The sequence below is a fragment of the Bidens hawaiensis genome, unplaced genomic scaffold (genome assembly GCF_021521415.1).
Source record: "Bidens hawaiensis isolate Kalapana, Puna unplaced genomic scaffold, B.hawaiensis_p1.1 tig00005179_1, whole genome shotgun sequence".
NCBI classification, from domain to species: domain Eukaryota; kingdom Viridiplantae; phylum Streptophyta; class Magnoliopsida; order Asterales; family Asteraceae; genus Bidens; species Bidens hawaiensis.
In genome coordinates, this window is record NW_027491332.1 from 1,530,835 (window position 1) to 1,551,482 (window position 20,648).

At 32.7% G+C, this 20,648-nt stretch overlaps 1 protein-coding gene and 1 long non-coding RNA gene across 2 annotated transcripts; one reads left to right on the forward strand and one right to left on the reverse strand.

Annotated features, from left to right (window-relative positions):
- Positions 1-8,544: 8,544 nt before the first annotated feature.
- LOC143629219 (uncharacterized) lies at positions 8,545-9,904 on the forward strand. Its single transcript, XR_013152917.1, has 4 exons — positions 8,545-8,909; positions 9,398-9,428; positions 9,512-9,589; positions 9,688-9,904. It is a non-coding gene; the product is annotated as an uncharacterized LOC143629219 (long non-coding RNA).
- Positions 9,905-14,933: 5,029 nt separating this feature from the next.
- Positions 14,934-17,143, reverse strand: LOC143629299 (scarecrow-like protein 30). The gene is made up of 2 exons (XM_077098607.1): positions 17,120-17,143; positions 14,934-16,950 (listed from the first exon to the last, which is right to left on the reverse strand). Exon 2 carries the CDS (start codon positions 16,919-16,921, stop codon positions 14,936-14,938), a length of 1,986 nt encoding a protein of 661 aa, XP_076954722.1. The 5' UTR covers positions 16,922-16,950; positions 17,120-17,143; the 3' UTR covers positions 14,934-14,935.
- Between the last annotated feature and the right edge of the window lie 3,505 nt (positions 17,144-20,648).

Below are 20,648 nucleotides of genomic sequence, written 5' to 3' on the forward strand. Positions count from 1 at the left end.
TCCATTTTTAAATAAACGTACATGAACATAAATATTTGTTCGATTAATTATAAAGTTAAATGAACGAACACGTATATGCCCTTGTCCGTGTTCATTCGATTCGTTTACGGGCTTTCAATATTCACATTGATGAATACATCGATCTTATTCTCTAGCCTCTTCCGATTTTATTTGTGTTCGTTTGTGTTCGTGAACCGTTCACGAACACATTAATTTCCTTAATGAACGAACACGAACATAAAATCTCATTCGGTAAGTGTTTGTGAACCGTTCGTGAACACAATATTTTCTTAACGAACGAACATGAACAAGGCCTTGTTCGTTTTCGATCGGTTCGTTTACAGCTCTACTTGGCCCCAACTAAGCTACGCCAATGGATTAAGTTTCAAGCTTGTCAGCTATCATCAGCTTGACAGCTAATGCTTGTAACTTTTTAGCTTTTGAGCTTTGGGGTTTGTGAGTGGGTTATCAAGTTATCAACGTTGTTGGCCCTTTTTTGTTTATGTGTTTATAAAATTAAAACTTTTGAAGTTAAAAACAAAGAAGTAAAAAACCGTCGGGTTACTTTTTAGAATTAGATTTGCACATCAAATAAATATGAGAAAAACAGAAAGATGAATATGAGGGCACTAATTAAGTGGAGGAGCGTCCAACACGCACTAGTGGTTGTTATTCTACATCCATCACTCTTCACTCTCCCCCACCTTGTACGAAACTCTTTTTTTTTCTTCCTCTATTACTATCTTATTATTATTTATATCTTTATTTTTTTAACCAATACTTATATATATATCAACGTCTCGCGTCTTTTTTTCATGTATCTTTTCATATGGAATCTTTTATAAATCCTTTGATGAAACTATTTATTTATCTTTCATGTTCACTTATGTCTATTTAAATTTCTAATAAATACATAACTAGTTATATTTATATTAGTTAATATAAACATATAAGAGGCTCGTTTAAACCACAAATCATGATGAACATTTTGATGAATCATGTATATTTAAACCAGCTAATTTAGATGTGTGTTTGGATGCTTGTTAATGTATGGTCAATTATTTTTATTTGTGTTGCTTATGTTCGTTTAAGTACGCTTGTTTATGTTTGTAAGTTCATCTACTTCGTGTTTGATATCATATGTTCATGTTAAATAAACGAACACAAACATGCTCTTGCTCCTATTTGTTCGTTAAGTTTACACGCCTATCATAGTATCATGAGGCAATATATGTATTTGGAACATAGTTACTATTTTCTAAGATAATGTTATATATTACTTTGTTATATGTTAAATTTAACAAATAATAAAAATATTGAGTTTTTCTCTAACCAGGTCAAGCCCATAGCATAGACCCACAGCCCACAGGTTGAGGTTGGGCCCATCCATTGGGCTGTTGGAAGTTGAAACTATGAACAATTTATATGATACTCAGCCCTCGGGTAATATTTTATGAAAATTCCACCATAGAGAACATATAAGTGATAAGTTAAGATCGATCATGTATTATTTTAATTATTAAACCTTAGAGAACCAACGGTACAATACCTGCAAAGCGCAAAAACCAACCAAGCGATTAAGTCTAATCTAAATATTTTGTGTCATTATATGTTAAACTGTACAAATAAAAAATATTAATGATGTTGAAATTTATTTCTAACCAGGTCAAGCCCATAGCATAGACCACTGACTGGGGCTGGGCCACCCATTGGGTTAATGGAACTACAGTGAGAAACAAGAGATTGACCGAGAGTATAAAATTTGTAAAGTGTATCTTTATTTAAACAGTCATATATTTTATTTAATTCAATAATTGGTCTTTCTCAATTCCTTTTTATTTCTGTGGGCTTTAAACCATTTATTAACTTTAAATTATTATTTTTTTTTGTAAAAACATATGGTAGGCTAACCTGTATTGTTCGGCCTAGGATGGAGAATGAACCTACGTGGTTATGACCATCATTTGGTCATTCAAGGAGACCAGTGCCCCCCCCCCCCCCCCCCAAATCATTATTTCACACATGAAATGTGGCCACTGACCATAGTCACGCGGATACTTTCAAAAAGGGTGGTGGAATCGAATTTATTTAGTTTTTTTTTTTACTTTACACCAAAAATTGTAAACTATTGTCCAAGCTTGAACCTAGGAACTCGCTTACAAAATGCATGTGTCTCCACCATGTGAGCTAGCGCTACACTAATGGCATCATTTTATCTAATAAACAGGTAACTTTTTTGAGAATGCCAGTGATGGTCCTGGTTTAAATTTTGCTGGTGAAACGTTGAGGCCGCCAAGTTTCAAGATCTTTCGAACTTGACCATATACTCCACTACAAACATTATTCAATTGGTAACATACGATGTTTATGGGCCGAAAATTGATTATTTTTCTCTCATTATCTTGATTTGGAACTTCAAAGATTAGACGGAAGGTGTTACTTGTATAAACCTACCTACGATAAGATTGGAATAAAAGAAATTATTTAAGATGGATAATGATGTGTCTTGTATTTTGATTTGTGATTTTGTGAAGACAGAAGAGAAATCTATATTATATATACGCCCATAATTATTGGGCTAACAAAGTGGACTAGGCCCATCTTTCTTGTGGACATGAAAAGGAAGCATTATTTCATCTAGTAATTTATTTTTACAACGTTTATAATCCAATTATGCTTGCGTGGTAGAATTGTTTTTACGTGTTGCCTATTACATAACTGTGACTACTACTACCACTCTAGTGACCACTACTCCATGAAAAGAATTACGTGCCATCGCCATAAAACACAATGTTGTTACGAACCGCATGCTCAAATTGCCACAATGATACTAGAAACCAAAAATGTATTCATTCGTTTGCTGATACCCACGAATTGACACCCCTAAATAAGAAGTCAAAAACTAAATTGATATCATCAAATTATTAGACATAATATATAAATTAGGTTTGTTATAACGTCGTTACCATATTTGCACAATATGTAGATTTTTTTTTTTGGAATTATCATCATTTTACTTCTAGAATTAATTGATTAATATTGTACAATAACTTATGGACTTTTAATCATTTTATGACATCAAAGTTGGTCCTTGCTCTCTTTTTTCTCCGTCAAATATTAGTTGGATTTTGGTCCTCTTATCTCATCATCTATCCTGTGTGACAACTTTCTTTCTCGTTTTATCCCTCTCGTCTTACCACATGGACGCTTAATGCAAAACCAATATCAAGTAAAGCATTGTAAGAATTGAATGACCTAATAATCATATGATACCTTTCAAAACTAAAGATAGGTGGTTTGCAAGTACTAGTCGTATTAAGTGTCACAATTAAAACTAGTATATGTGTTTATGCAATTCTTGTAACTGTTTACTTAAAATGGTTAACTTATCGATACATATGATTCATGCCATCACATTTACAACTTCAATCATGAGTCATGACTCATTCATGGGTTGACTTGGATGACTTTTGTTTATGGGTTCTTTTTCATCTGCCTAATTGACCAACAAGTCAGTTGGGTCTATTCAAAATACAATTGAGTAAAAATCGATCACTTTTGGTCACTTTCATACAAATCACTAACTTAAAAACGAGTTTAAAAATGGACCAACCCAGCCCACCACTTTTTATCACTAAGGGTGTTCACAGTTTGGTTTGGACAGATTTTAAATTAAACCATGAGATAAACCGTTGTCATCAGTTTTTGATCACTGAAAAAGTGAAAAACAAAACCAAATTGATAACCAAAGCGGGCTAAAACCAACATGGAAAGAAACCAATCGACAGACAACCACCCACAATTTAAGCAAAACTCACCAAAGTGAAAATCCTTTGTTCCACTTCTTTTGATATAAAAACAAAGACATGATTTCACAAAAATAGCAAGACAACTCTTTTCTTTTAAACTTTTGTTACTAACAAAGACTTCCATTTTCACACTCCTTTAAAAAGAATAATAATAATCCGCTTGCAAAATCCCTTTTCTTTATTTTCCTTTTTTTAGAACCAGTTTTTTGTATATATTTTTTTTGTAAATAAAACAAATTATTATAGAACATTTAAAACAGCTAACTGAAACTAAAACTAAACCAAATTATTCTCTAATTTCTCCTAAAAACAGCTAAAATATTACACACTCTAAAATAAAGTAACAACCCACAAATTAGACAACAAAAGAGGTGCTACCATTTCATGCAGAAACTGAAATAACTATACAAAATACAATCACAAAAAGAATAAAATTACATATTACTTATAATACTAATAATAATACCATTCTTAGTAAGAAACAGAGTCACACACAAGCTCCTCTTCTAAATGCCATAGCAAAAAACATATCAATATCTGGTGACTTAAAGTACCCATTCACTGGTGCTTTCTTCTGCTTAGATTGTACTGTTTTTTTCTTCGGCGCAGCCGGACACGTCATCGGAACACGATAACCTCGTTTGGGTGTCCGACAACCTTCCTCACCCGACAAATAACCACTGTCAACATCCATCTTATGTTAACAAACAAGCAACAAAATTAGACTGAGTATGAGTATAACTTCTTAAGATACTAATAATTATAATAAGATGGTCACAGAGATGGTTTATATGGTGGTTTAATGTTGTGTCTTGTTCCGGAAGCTGCTATTTAGAAGCATAATCCTACGTGGAATAAAAAAGGAAATATATTCGATGATGGTGACACGTGTCGGTTTTTTGTAAAAGGAAGGCACTGGGATGGTAGACGGAATTTATTCGAATCGGGCCACACATTTCTTTTCCCGCCTCTTTTTTACTTTTTTTTTTCTTTTTTTGTAAAATTACTTTACCTTGTAAAACAAGTTTTTACTTAAAGATGACATGTTTTGATTTAAGACAAACGGGTTATTGATTTATTTCAATTTGAACCCGCGAAGATGTTTAGCTGATCGGGTCATGCACTTGTGCTTGTGCCAACCTTAGGTTGACCGTTTAACATATATTTTTTAATTTTTTGTTACTTTTTTAAATGTGTTTTATCTCATAAATTAAATTGATCGAAACTTTACACGTAAATTTAAAATTAAAAGAAAAATTTACCTAAGTTTTATACTTATAAAGTGTAATTGTTTATATACATTTACATCTTTTATGTACAAATGTAGATTTGAAGTATTAATATATGTGATAGATAAATAAATTTGAATAAATACACCGTGTTTGTGGATGTTTATATTCATGTAGTGTCCTAGTTCAAATGGCACGTTCAGGCATGGATGAGTGGGTATCGGTACTGTTTTTCCCAAAATCTTGGTATCGATACCGAAATGTTCGGGTCGATATCGGTACTTGTTTTGTTCATTCATACGTTCAAGTTTGTGTCGAGTTGGACCTCTCATCACGTGAACCTGACACATTTAGCACCCTAATTATTTTATTGAAGATTTACTCCTTTAATATGTTATATACATGCAAATTATGATAACAGTCATTTACCTAATATAAATAATAATATTAATAGTAATAATAATAATAATATTAGTTTGAACAGAATATAGAAAAGAGAAGGTGGATAAATTATTTGTTGAGTTGCTTTATTTTATTCGATTATTTGATGCTTATTCTGTATTGGTGTGACGCATGCATTGTGTGGTTTGGGACCCTCGACGATGACTGTAGCTTTGTTTGGTTTACCCTCTGCACTCGTCGGTACAGATAAGTGTTAACCAAATCGATATCCTGTTTGGTTATTTATTAGTTAAACAGGACTATATTTTTGGCATATGTGACATGAAATCGGTTTTAGGTTTCGTTAAAAAAATCACAATTCCTAACTCAAAATCATTTGAATTTCAGTTTTTCTTAGTCCGATTTACTGTACCTGCTCTATGTAAAAGTTAAAATATGATGAAATTATATCATAGTTTATTTTTAATAGATGCACATTCAATAAGAAATATCATGTATACATGTGTATTGTATAACTACGTAAGCATGGTACATTTTCGATACAAAACCAGTTAATTTTACGTAGAGAATTGTGACAACTGCATAAGCAATTCTATGTTGTGTTTGTCAGATAAAGTGAGAGAAATAGTAATATAGTGGAGTGGTTATATAGTTAAACTATTTAACCACATTTTATGTTGTAGTTAAAACAATAAATAATCCGTTGTTCTTTACAAAGTTGGATTTTGATTGGACATATATATACTATAAGCATTTTGTTTTCATGAAGTTCAATTCTCAAATACAGATTTTAACTTCTTGAATAACATCTATGTTTCTTCAATTCTTGGCATCTTGTGTCTTTTGGTCATTGGTATCATTCGAATTAATTACAAGTTTAGAACTACATATATAGTTATGTTTGGGTTCTTTAAGAAACACAGTAACACATGCTGGATTTAAAAAGATATTATAAAGATAAATAAAAACACGTGAAAAGTTGTTTTTTTAATATTCTCTTGCAAGTTTATTTGCTTTACTTGGCAAAGATATATTCGATAATTCGAATAACCCACTTAACGGGCCCGCAAGTGTTAATCTAGAAGTGTGGTTTTAATTAGGAAGATTGGTGCAAAGAGACAGGATTCAAAATTTCAAATTCGTCATTTTTCGCATTTGAAAGAATTCTTTTTAAATATTCATTAATTTGTCAATTTCACTCGTCTTAAGTTTTAATACTTTAGTCAAATTTAATAAGAATAATAGCTAGTTTTAATTAAAGAGGGAATTTCGAGAATATGGTTACCTGCTTTTTGATATAAATTTAATTTAATTGCTTTCTGATTCTTTACGTACATCTGAGCCCATAGTTAGTTAACCGAACGTATTTAGTTATTTTAAAATTTAACTAAATTATTTTTAAAATTTCAAATTTTGGTTATGGTATTCTTGAAGTGCTAAACTAGACAAGCTACACACATCTTTTACTATAGCTGATAATGGTACCGTAACGAACCAAACTGATGGTACTGTTCCGTAATGACCCTGTCACAAAGCACGGGTTTAAAACAACTTGTTATAATATGAAAGCGGAATGTATTAACCTTTCGATGAAAGTAAATTATTTTTTTATATAATTTCAATTTCAATTACTTGTCACTAGACATCATCTAGTTGTCTATTTTCGGTTCTCAATATGACAGAAATCAAATATATATTTTCTTAACCTAATCTCCTATTATGTTCAAAACATCACGAGTTCACAACTCATTTTTTATTATTATATATAATTGTAGAAATAATCATTATGTAAACATAATGATTAATGATTTGATAGTTAAAGCATATGAAAAATAATAAAGAGATGACATATGTGTTTGTAAACTAGTATAAAAGAGAAGATGCCATTCCTTACTATTGTCCATTAATCAAATAGGACCACAACTACAACCATTTTTAGTTAAAAAAAATTAAAAACATTGATGTGATCATTTGGATCAGTTTATTTATATTATATATATTAATTTAGAACCTTTTGGTGCAGTGTAGGTTGTACCTTTGGAAGTTTTTGTTGTCCCTTTGGCTCTCACCTTTGTACATTTTCAAGTAACTTTTTTGTTGTGCTCCACGTAATGTTGGTTGCAGGAGACGTGCTTTTCTCCTGTTTAATTACATTTACATTTTGTTTTCTTATTTGAAATTCATTCCTCCAAATCGGTTCTTCTATTTGATTATTACAACGGCGATGGTGTAACCTGTAGCTCCGAAATCTGCATTGTTCTCCGATAACGAACCTAGGTGGTGACGGTAGTGGAGGTGCTTGCCAATGTTCTGTTGTTGGAGGTGACCAAAGGTTTGTGAATTTGATTTGAGATTATTACTGTAGCTGTCGCCGGGTTTCCATTTTGGAACCCTAAGAGAAATCCTTTGGTTTTTCTCTGTGACTGTTGATGCGGGGTTGTGAACTAATTTTGGCGTTGTTGTTGTTGCCTTTTGAGTCGTCTATGGCGACGGCGGTAAACCGTCTTTCCTGGTGGTTGTTTTAGGCCATCATTGGAGACAGTGGTCATGTGCCTGTTTGTTATGAGGGTTGTAGTTTGTTAACAAAACCTGTGTGCCTGTGCCTGATCGGTTGGTAGCTATGATGAGTTTTAAAAATTTTGTGAACATTAATGACCATCGCCTTGCAATGATACTTGATGGTAGATGGGTCTTCGAGCTCAGGTACCACCGTCTTTAACCCCGCCTACTGCTGCCGGGTTTCATTTCGAAACCCTAGGTAGCGGTAGTGTCGTCGTGGTTGTGCGCCGGTGTGCGAGACTCTGTCATTGAACCTTCTTCTGCATCTCTGGTTTTCTCTGCCGTTGCCGGGTTTCTTTTTGGAACCCCTGGCGGCGGTGGGGGAGGTAAGACGAGCGGCCCGGTAGTTAGGGTTTATGATGTAAACCACCAAATTATCCCTGACGTTGGGTTAGGGCGGTGGTTTGCTTGCTGAGTTGTGCTTTGGTTCGATCTTTTTTGAGTTCTATATGACATACCTTTAATACTATCAAGTTCTCTGATGTTATTTAAAATCAAACATCAAACCATAGTCTTACATATCCCATGTGACCGGTAGACCAGTCATTTTAAACCATCCAAAAAAAAAAAAAAAACTGGTTCTGTTTTGTGCTATAAAACAATTGGGTTTAATGTTTTGGTTCACAATGTGGTACTGAAGCTGGCCTTTGTATTTAACATAGTTATGCATGTGTATATGTGGGGGTGTCTCGCCTTCCTATTGTTTAACGAGTTTGTCATTGCTTGATGCTATAATTTCGAGTGTGTGTTTGCTACTGTTTTCGAACTATGATGGTTTTACACCTGAGTTTTTTAAGCCTTTGACATCAAAGCACGTTTAAAACCTCAGCAGAACAGTACAGATACGGGTTATAAGAAGGTGGATTCCAAATTACCAAAAGGCCTTCGCTACCTATTCGTTGACTGCCATGTAAGTTATCTGGTATCATTATTCTCATTCATTGAAGTTAACAGATAGTGATGTTTTACTTACTATATACTAATATTGATGGCTATGTAGTGTAAGTTTGTTATTCATTTGATGCATTAGGGGTTCAAGTGCTTACATTACAATTATGACGTATTAGATATGTTACCCTCTTTACCATTGCTATCACTTTGTGTACGTATTATCTGCATCGAATACCAGTTTGTTGTACTTAGTTGTTTTAAAAATGCTCATATGGTGTTCGTGAAATGTCTATAATCACCGGAAAGTTTGCCATTAGGAAACCATTGAAACGATTGAAAACGTGATCATTAAAAACAGGGCTAAATAGAATGTTCTAAAAGTGGTCGTATGCACAAAGTAAAAACTTACTTTTAAATTTGTGATGAGTTAGCTTTCTTTCTTCTTTTTTTGGTTATCTTGATTACCTCTTATTAATTAATTCCCTTTCGTTTTGCGATGGCTTCTAGGACTTGGCTTTTGGGGTCTCGACAATGGATTGTAAGTTTTACGGTTCTGCTGCTACTTAATTATTGTGAATTTTGATCCAAATTAATCATACCATATGCTTTTGTTGTGTACAGTGTGGGAATTTTTGAGTTTTGCAGTTCATTGATTTTGGAATGCATCTTTCTTGCGTTTATGGATACCTTGGGTGTAAGGTAAAACAAGTTATTTTACTTTACTACATGATTATGTTTTATCACATGTTTTGGTATTGTGCTATTGTTTAACATTGGAACTATTTAACTTTGTTTAGGGTATGAGAATTCAAGTTCGAACACTTGCTTTATCAACTGCACTAAATCCGGCACTATGCCATTGTTGGTGATCCACAATTGCTGCTGCAAGATCTGACCCTCATTTCCTTTTCAAGATGTATGGATTTATATAATGTAATTATATTTAAATTAATATAAACCACCAAGTAATAGATCTATGTTTGCAAATTACCATCTTACGAGAACATATGCTGAAATGCATAGGAGTTAGTACGGAAGGGAGCAGTCAAAGAACGACTATTTAAATGTTTTCGAATCTGAGTAGTGAAATTATTTAAAGCGATTATTTGGAGCATTACTTTGGACATCAGCGAGTTCACTCTGTTTTCGTAACATAGAATTCCATTTTTTTTTAAACTTTTCGCCCCCGTCGCAACGCGATAGGTATAAATACTAGTTTAAATTAAATATGACTTTGATTTTACCTTTCAACTACTCACTAGTGCTTCTTCAAATAAACCAAATAAAATGTGTTGTAATTTATATAATGGATCAGTAAAATTAAAATAAATACATACATATTTCTAAGATTGCACCTAGAAATGTAAAATATCACCAATGGGTGAGTGGCCCATTGGCAAAAGCAAAACATTTAAACACCTGAGTTTGGAAGGGAATATCTTGGGTTTTAATCCCACAAACAACAATAATTAAAAAGAAATTCACCGTTAAAAAAAGGAAAGATATGTAAAATATCATAAATGCTTTTCTATTATAAAAAGGTAATAATTTGCAACAATATATGAATGCACACGGATGCAAATATTCCTAGTCCGTGATGCCAGAACGTAACATGAACCATTTTAATATATAACCCAGAGCCAACCAGCCAAGGGTAAAGATATCATCAAGCTAAGCCTAACCACCACACAGAGCTTTGTATAATCCAACAAATTGTATAACAAATTTTGTGTAATCCAACTATCCAAAGCTTATTGAAGCAAATGCATATACACCGGTCACTCATCAGATTATGAGAGTGGATTGTTTATGAATCACAAAAGATGAATAACTCACATCTACCTAAATTTCTGAAACTTATTATTATAATAAATGCATTAGCTCTTAAAATTGTCCATACATTTCGGTTACCGAGTGTAGTTGGAAAAAGTATTTACCAATTTGGTGTAGTTTGAAAAGTATTTACCAAAGTGGTGTTTTCTTGAAATTTGTTTCTCTCTCTCTCTCTCTCTCTCTCTCTCTCTTATATTAATTATATAAACTTAATTCTCATTATTTATTATTTATTCTCTAAAATATAAATTTTTTATTTTGATTTAAAAAGCTTTTAGTGTGATGTTTTATATATGGGTGTAGCCGGCTATTAAGAAAGCAGACTTTTATTTTTAGTTTGGTATAAAATTTCTTATTCTAAAATCTAAACTGTAATAAACTAATTAAATAATAATCACTAATAATTTAATTTGGCTTTTCTTTTTTTAATAAATAAACTAACTGAGTAAAGGGATAAATTAGTAGTTTTTTCTTCCTAACATAAAGACAAAATTAAATTATCTATTTTTAATTCAGTGTATAGTATCTTATTATGTATCGTAACAAAAAAAATTAATAAAATGAACAAGTTTACAATGTTAAATTCAGATTAAATGGTTAAAATAATTTTTTATTAAAAAGATAAAAGCTATATTAAATTATTAGTGATTATTATTTTTTCGTTTATTACAGTTAAAAAGAAAATACCAAACTAAAAATAAATATTTGTCTTTTTAATTAGCCGGGCTGCACCTATCTTCAAAAATAACTCTCGTGATATATACTAATATACATAAAATCACATTAAAAATGAAAATAAAACCTAACAGATGACTTATTAATAATAATTTGTAATTTGTAAATACATATAATAGTAATAATAATAACTAAATAAAACCTAAGAAATAACTAATAGAGATAATAATAATATAATTCTCGAGTTTATATATATAAAATATCACACCAAAAGGTTTTTCAAACAAAATAAAAAAAATTACAGTGTTAGATTTACATTTTAGAGAATTAATAATGAGAATTAAGTTTATCTATTAATATAGGAGAGAGACAAGTAAATTTCAAGAAAACACCCACTTTGGTAAATACTTTTCAAACTACACTACATTGATAAATATTTTTTCCAACTACACTAGTTTAGTAGAAACCTCCTAATAGTTTTGTAACATTTGGTTTTAAGTACCATTAGTATTGTCTGTTTTATTCGGAAAAAACTCACGAATTTACTTTTTTATTACACTATTCTCACTTTTGGGAACAGTTACGGAGTTATTCTCTCATTCGCAGCCTACGCATCCAAAAGGACCAAAACACGATGGAAATAGTTGAAGTCGTGTATTCCTTATGAACTCTAGCATTTCTTTTGCTCAAGGTCAATTTGCAATGTAACTAGGGTGTTAAAATCACAGCCCCTATAAAGTCATCGTCCTCAAAGATGTTTGTCTCACCTTCCCAAAAGGTATAAGAGTGGCTCGGATATCATTTGTTAGACATGACCTTTTTTTTCTCGAACCCGTACCCGACCCTACCCGTAGAGAACGGATAGGTATGCATTTCGATACTAAAACCCAAACCCGAACCCGAACCAGGCCCGATTTGTACCCGAAAACCCGAACCGGTTCCATACCCGAAACCGGGTTTTTCCAATACCCGAAACCGGGTATTTCAAATACCCAAAAAATACCTTAAAAGTAACCAGAAAATACCCCTAAAAGTGCAAACTTTTAAAAAATCTAATCTATACCCGAAAATAGGGTTTTTTCAATACCCGAAAATAGGGTATTCAAATACCCGGTTCTATACCCGATCCGAACCCGATGCATAGGGTATGGTTTTTTGAGACGATACCCGGGCCCGAACCCAACACCGATATTACCAATACCCGATTTTTCAATACTTGGTCATATCTGAACCCGGTTCCATACCCGAACCCGGGTATTTAAAAAACCTGATTTGTGCACCTCTACCCTCAAATACCCACAAACCAAAAAATAACATGAAACATCTACCCATAAGTACCTTAAAACTTTTTTTTTATAATATATGTATAAATTGATTATTAGTGGGTATTTTTATTTCTTCAAAAGTCATATAATCACACGGTAACCTTTGCCACAAATTATGTGAGTTTGTCATATGATAAACTACCAATGAACCTTACCACATTATTGCCCCGACCCCTCTAAGAAACTGTTCCCAAAATATCTTTTCTACAAATGCCTATAATAACAATAAAGATTATAGTGTGAATAGGGAAATAAAACAAGAATCAGAAATATTACTGATAATAATGCTCTGCTAGGATCTAAGGATGGCATTCAGATTTCAGAATATCAATTGATAATTATGTAAAACTTCGAAATCAATGACAAAATATGTAAAAACAAGATAAGAATCAAATTGGCTCAAAATGCCCAAAGTGGCTAAAAGTACCATGCCATTCACATAAAAATTTTAGACACATGCTGATTTGTTAACTGACATATTATGTAAATCTCTTCTATAACAGCACTAAATTCAAATGAACCATTCACCCACCCCAAAATTATCCAAAATCATAACTAGTAACAAATGACTTTAAAAAGATTTACAAATATGAGAGCTGTCCATACGGTAAAATTTCCAAAATCACAACAGTTCAAAATTTTCATTACAAATATTAGAGCTGTTAATACGGTAAACTTTGTCAAAGCGCGCTGATACTTGGCGGTCAATCACATGCAGTTTGGTCCTGTTATGCCCGATTTACACCTTTCATGTTAGCGTGAGACCGATGAATAAGGCCAGGTTACCTTCAATAACTACACAAAAGACTAGATACATTTAGGTAACTTATAAATGATGCAAATATTGATTAAACCAAAAAAATGCCTCCTGATTTTGTTAACATAATGGTTAAAAATAATTTAACCAATGACAAATAACATACAATTAACATGGCCCTAAAAACTTAAGTGCATATGTGTATGAACATAGAATCAAATCATCCTAAAAAACCTCAACTGGTATTAGTATAATATTGTAATAAGTCAAGAGTAAAGATCTTATAGAACATGTATATTAACTATAATAACAGTCAATAAAGAATTAAAGATTTTGTCTATTGAAACTTGAAAGGGCATCCAATAATAAAATACTGGCTGACTATAAATAAGCAATATGTATTCTTCAAGTCCCTAATATATCCAGATACATTCAACTGATACCTAAAATTAGTAACCCATGATGCTGCCTACCGTATGAATCGCCCCATGTGACATTATTAATACATGCACCCTCATCTCACATCTGCTACCTGCTCAACCGCGAGCTATGATTCAATCATTCAAGTTTTCAAAATTAATTATAACGTTTAAAAATATTTTTCATAAATTCACCCCATGTGATATTATTGGTAAAAGCACTCGCTGTTCATATCTGCTGCACGCTCGCGAGCCATGATTCAAGTTTTCGAAACGAATAATAACGTTTAAAATTATTTTTGTAAATTCACCCTCTAACTCACATCTGCTACCTGCTCAACAGCGAGCTTTGATTCAAGATTTCAAAATTAATAACATCTAAAGATATTTCTCGTTAATTCACCCCATATGATATTATTAATAAATGCACCCTCAACTCACATCTGCTACCCACTCAATCACGAGCCATGATTCAAGTTTTCGAAACTAATTATAACGTTTATAATATTGTGCATAAATTCACCCCATGTGATATTATTGGTAAATGCACCAGCAAGTCATATCTGCTACCCGCTCAACCGCAAGACATGATTCAAATTTTCGCAACTAATCAAAACATTTAAAATATTTTTTTTTGTAAATTCACCCCATGTGATATTATTAATAAATGCACCCTCAGCTCATACCTACTACCTGCTCAACCGCGAACTATGATTCAAGTTTACGAATAATAATAACGTCTAAAAATATCTTTCGTAAATTCAATGTATCTTATATGATGAATACATTATAAAAGTTAATATCCTTACCTCAAAAGAAAAGCAAGACTTCATTTGTCAACTGCCCAACAAATTCTTCTCACTTATCCTGCTTGCCAAATACATAATATTATATCATGTTCATTCCACATTAATAATTTAAAAAATGTAATTAAAATTTAAAAAACAAAATGATTAAAGGTACCATATGACTTCTTGACAAAAGATGCATTTGATGAGAACCAATTCATAATCCCCCGAATAAGCATACGTTTATATTAAGCGGGTTTCCACGAAGATAACGCGTATATAATCCGTCCTTTCCAGCCTTGCAACAACCAATGACCGTCTTCATCGATCCCGAAATCTCTATGGTAACATGACTTCACTCTCTCTTTAGCCATTTTCAATATCTCTCGATTAAGCGGTATCTGACGGAACCCAGCTCTTAAATTACGAACCTGCCACTGCTTATACGTTTCCGGTCTCTCAATTCTCTCACCGCCTTCGCATGCTATAACATTCATCGCTTCACGCCCCCAAAAGTTTTTCTCAATGAGTGTTCTCTCGGGTGTCTCACGTGTCGTGGTAGCCTCAATCATATCAAACATAGACGAGAAGAAAAACAAAGCTTCCCGAAACCTCGTGATAAAAAACGGGGCGTTGTAAGACCCGTTAATAACACCTTGAATAAACAAGTCGGGGTTCATTTTCCTAATAAGGTTTACAACCTTACTCCTCGGACTATCCACCATCACCGTCTCGTCAAGCAAGTACCTAAACCTATACGCGCAATTCACAATTAACGTCTCGTCACCATCGAGCTCGAGATCCTCGATCGTGATCGTTTCCCACTTTTGAGCTATCGCTTTGAACTTAAACGGAACGTTAAACGTTTCAGCATAATTCGCTAACCGAGATCCGGTCTCCTCAACCCGTTCAGACGGTCTAAAACCCGGACATGGAAAATCAATGCCCGTGATCCTAAGCTCCGGGGGCCCACCGGGCCGTTTAGATAAACGTTGAATAAAACACGGCCATTGAAACCCATAAAGTATACCAAAATCCACAATATGCAGCTTCTTCTTATTCTCAGCTGCGTGGAAAATCGTTTTATTCGATAAAAAGTTCGATATTTTCAAAAACGGGCAACAAGTGAGAAACAAATGGTACGCTTTCAATATATCTTTAGCAGACGGGTGTCGATTAAGCAAAGCTTTATATATCTCCGTTCCCGACCCTGCCATCCGTGTTTCCAGCCCGGAACAAAAATAATGCGCCATTCGCTGCATACCGTCACCTGTCGGTGACGAGTGTTCTCTTATCTGTTTAATCAAATCAACCGCACTACGTTGGTCATTACCCGCAACCGCTTGTGCACATAAACTCAACAGCGTCCTCAAATCCACAACATCCCGTTTCACACCCTTTTTACTGCGCCCCTTCGTACTACTCTTCGGTTGACTTTTATTGACCCCACTATGCACAAAACCACCTTGAGGCAGCTTTCTTCCACTACAAAGCAACACATCATCAAACATTTTCGATCTCACGGTCGGGTCATTATAAACCGCAGACTGCTTAAAAATCCTCCCGTCTTCGTCAACATCTTCAGAGTAATAATGGTTTTTCTTTCCTCTCGATTCGACGACAGGTAAACCGGTTTCATGTAACTTCTCGGTCTTAAAAACCACACCGTTTTGAAAGTGCGTAACCGGTGCGTGTCCGCTTTGAACACTCATAGGTGAATCAGCAGCACAATCTGTAACACAACTATTACTACTTCTCGAGAACCCGGGCTTCGAGTCAATATTCAAATACACCTCCGGTCCAATAACCGAACTGTAATCACTAACATCACAGCTAAAACCTGTACTCCCGGTACTATCAAACATCGGCTCGTTGACCATAAGCACGTCGTAAAACGACTTCTCAGCCGCTTGAAGCACACCGGGCTCGTGCAGCATGGAAGTCTTCTCCTCTATGTTTTCTTCCATAAGCATCTGGTTTATGTACTTGAAAACGACGTCGCTTAAGTCAAAGTCTTCATGATTCAAGTTCGAACTAGAAGATGGACTAGACCTTATAATATTATTAACATTATTATTAACCGAATTTCGACATAATAACGGCTCGTTGAGATTCATGGAATTAAGAAAATCTGGATCTGATAAGACTGATGAAGATCCGTTTAACTTAAAGGTATTCGGGTTCGGGTTCGGGTTCGGGTTCGGGTTCAGTAAGGCGTGATGTCCATATCCCATCCATGACCATCTATGATCAATTTATATATCTACCACACAAAAAAAAAAATCATTTAAGATAAAAATCATTCATCATATATTCATACCTAATTACCTAAACTATCAAAATAAGTGACTTGAACTGCATAATTGGAGATAATTGTGGAATATATAGAAAGTGTATTATTATTATTATTGTTATATTTATATGTAGTATACCTGAGAAAAAGCAAGCAAGCAAGCAAGCCCTAGAACGGTGCGAGAGAGAAAATGAAGTAAGAAGTGTGTAGAATGAAAATGAGTTAGACCAGTAGAGAGTCTTCACGGGTTTTAATATTATATTAGATGGAAAATCTACACCGTTCAATCTCAACACTACGAGATGACAAAGTGACCTTGGTTAGAAAATTAAGTCAAAAATAACATTCATAGATTATAGTTCTAATTACTTGTTGGACACAGCTAACTAGCTCTACAATATAAATGTAAAATAATTGATACATAATTAACGGGTGTTGCTAAACGTACCCCACTCTCATCCATTTTTACTAAACATATCCCCTCCTTAAAATTTTACATTAATACGATTTAGACATTTTTGTTGTTTTTTTTGTTATTTTGTTATCTTTTATTATTATTATTTTTATAAAAAACATTTTTTTTTCTATGTTTATTTATCATTTTTTTATATTTATCTTTTTATATATATTTAAAAGCCTTCAATAAAAACATATTTTTTTCTTACTTAGAAAAACATTTTTTTCTTATCTAAAACACGTTATTTTTCTTGCTTTTAATTTTTTTATACTTGTTTTAATCTCTTTGAAGAGCGTTTTTTAAATTAAGAGATAGTTTACATTTTTTTACAAAAAAATCATATTATTTTTCATAAATAAAAATGTTAAATAACATAAAACTTAATAAACAAATTTGGCTCTTTTTTCAAGTAACATTAACTCATGTATCTAAACCTAACAAAAGAAAATCAAATTATTTTTAATACATTTTATAAAAAAAAAAAAAAAAAAAAAAAAAACTAGCTAGAGAAAACATACAAACTTTTTAATACATGTAAAAAAGTAAACAAACTTTTAATGAGATCTTAAAGAAATTAAATAATAATATCAATAACAAAAATATATTAAAAAATTGTAAAACAAAAATAAAAACTTACTAGTTTTTTATATGATATTTTGAGAGAATTATAAAATAAAATAAAATAAGAGGGGCTAACATGTCAATTACAAATGTTAAAGGGAAATGAAAGTTCAGGGGGGTGTATGGTTAGCAAGGGAGGGGGGTACGTTTAGCCTGACCCATAATTAACGGGTTAAGCTTTAGAGATAGTGTTTTAAACGAGTTGATCTCGGGTTTTAAAGATAGTGTTTTAAGGGAGCCAAGCTCAATCTTGAGTCCTCTTTAGGTTATAAGTTAAAATGAGTCAAGCTTGAGCCTTAGGAAGCACGGATTGTCTTGGCTCGTTTACACCCCTAATCGGGAATTGCTTAGTAGAATACTTTTAACGTTTATTTATACAACCCACATCGGACTGACTTATCTAAGGTTAAGTTATTTGGCTTGTCTACTAAAATGGATCAATCTTAAAAAAATTGTTATAACTCCTTAAAAGACGGTGCTTTTAAGTCTTTGTGAAAATGTCCATATAATTGTCACCAATAAATATACGAGTTCAATTTAGATTTATCAATTTAACATAATGATATCAAGATGTTTGTTAAAGTACACTTCAGATGATTCAAATGATAAGGCTATGCGTAACGGAGGGGCTACAAATGGGGGCGAATTGTGACACGTGACGTCCAGTCAGCAAATTGTGAGAATTTGTTTTTGGGGTGTAACGGTGTAGAAGCTAATTAAATAAAAACCAATTTATTTAAATAATTAAATAAAAATGTATTAAAATTAAAAAATAAATACAAAAAATACATAAAACTAAGAAAACACACCAATAATAAAAATAAATTATAATAAAAAAAACACACACAACAACAAAATACATATAAAAATACAAATAAAAAAACTAATTTATTCGTCTTCATCTTCGTCTTCGTCCCCGTCCTTGTCTTCGTCCTCCTCCTCGTCTCCAAAGGATATATGACCGTCTACGTGGTACCGTAGACGGAGCAGAGCGGGACACCATGTTATTGGCGACGGCCCGAACCGCGTTTGTGACCTCTAAATGATCTTCCGTCACTCGTCGATGAATCTGATGAATTCTTCGACTCTCGTTGATTAACTGATCTCAAATCTCGGCAGAATTCGTGGAATCCGGGGAACTCATTGAGTTTGAAGAAGTATAAAATGATGAAAATGATTGGTATTTTTATGTTTGAGTTTGTGTATGATATGGTGAAAATGGTTTAATTGGTTTGATATTTATATTAAGTTTTTAATTTAATTTTTTTTATTTATCCGTTACCCAACGGTAACATTATTATTATATTATTATTTTCATATTTAATCGGCGACAATAATACCTCGCCCCCGTCCCTTTTCGCCCACTTATCGCCCGGGGGGGCGGTGTTTACGCCCAATATCACCCCAATCGCTCAAGCCCCACTACACATTGTCTAAGGGCTCAAGTTTATTATGATGTCTTAACACTTATATTTATTGTTTAATATATAAAATGAGCAGAGATTTAAACCGTTACTAAATTGTTTTGATTTTATTGTTTGATAATTCATTTCATGTATGGACAACAAACAATTTATAATGCTCAAAATGTCTTCATAAACAACTTGATCAAAGTTAGCAGTTGGAATGGTCTATTTCCGCTTTAAATATGATATATACCCCTTCGCCATAGTTATTGATGTAATTGTCCCTTCACCATGGTTTGATCAAATGTAAGATAAAACAACTAACAATATTAGTGTTTAGGATCAAATGACAAGAAAACGAAACCACTGGGTACATAAACACTAAAAAAAGAAGAAAAAACTTTTTGGATGGAAATAACAAAATGACCAAACTGCGGTGACAAAAATGACAATTTGCCATACAAATTTTGTAATTAGTTAACTATCGTTGTACGCTAAAAAAAACTTATCGTTTTGCCATTCAAATATTGTATTCGCGACTTGGATTTTAAATTGTATATTTATATTGTTGGTGAACTATTATAATAACTGATGAAAACTTTTTTTAGTGTTAGTCGTGCTAGAAAATCCCGATAGCTCCCTTTAAAATTATTGTTAAGCCCCCATGAAAAAAATAATGGTTTCGTCACTAATTGCGTTGCACAAATATTGTCTTTTTGATTAGTTTTTATTGGATGCAATTGCTAGTTTGATTAACTGTAATTCGCAATAAGTATTAAAAATATTTATCTATACATATACTGAAATACATAGAATGATTAATGAAATCAAAGGATATGAACACTTATAATAAACTTGATACAAAAGACGCTGGAATTTTGATATATACAAGATTTATTGGATGACTTGTAAACAAATAAAAAATCAAATACTAATTATTTGTATCAGTTTTGATTCGGAAACTCAAACCGAAACTGTTTATTTGCTAAATTTATATTTATAAACAGTAAAATATTGTTTAAAACCATGGTGACTATCTAATTTAAAACAATGCGTGTATAAAATAGTAAGTGGTTACAGGGATGGATATTAAACTACTTAAAAATTCACAGAATTATATGATTTGATCGTGAAAACAGTTGTTTATTTGGGGTAGTCACTATAGTGAGCTAAAGTCTTCCAAC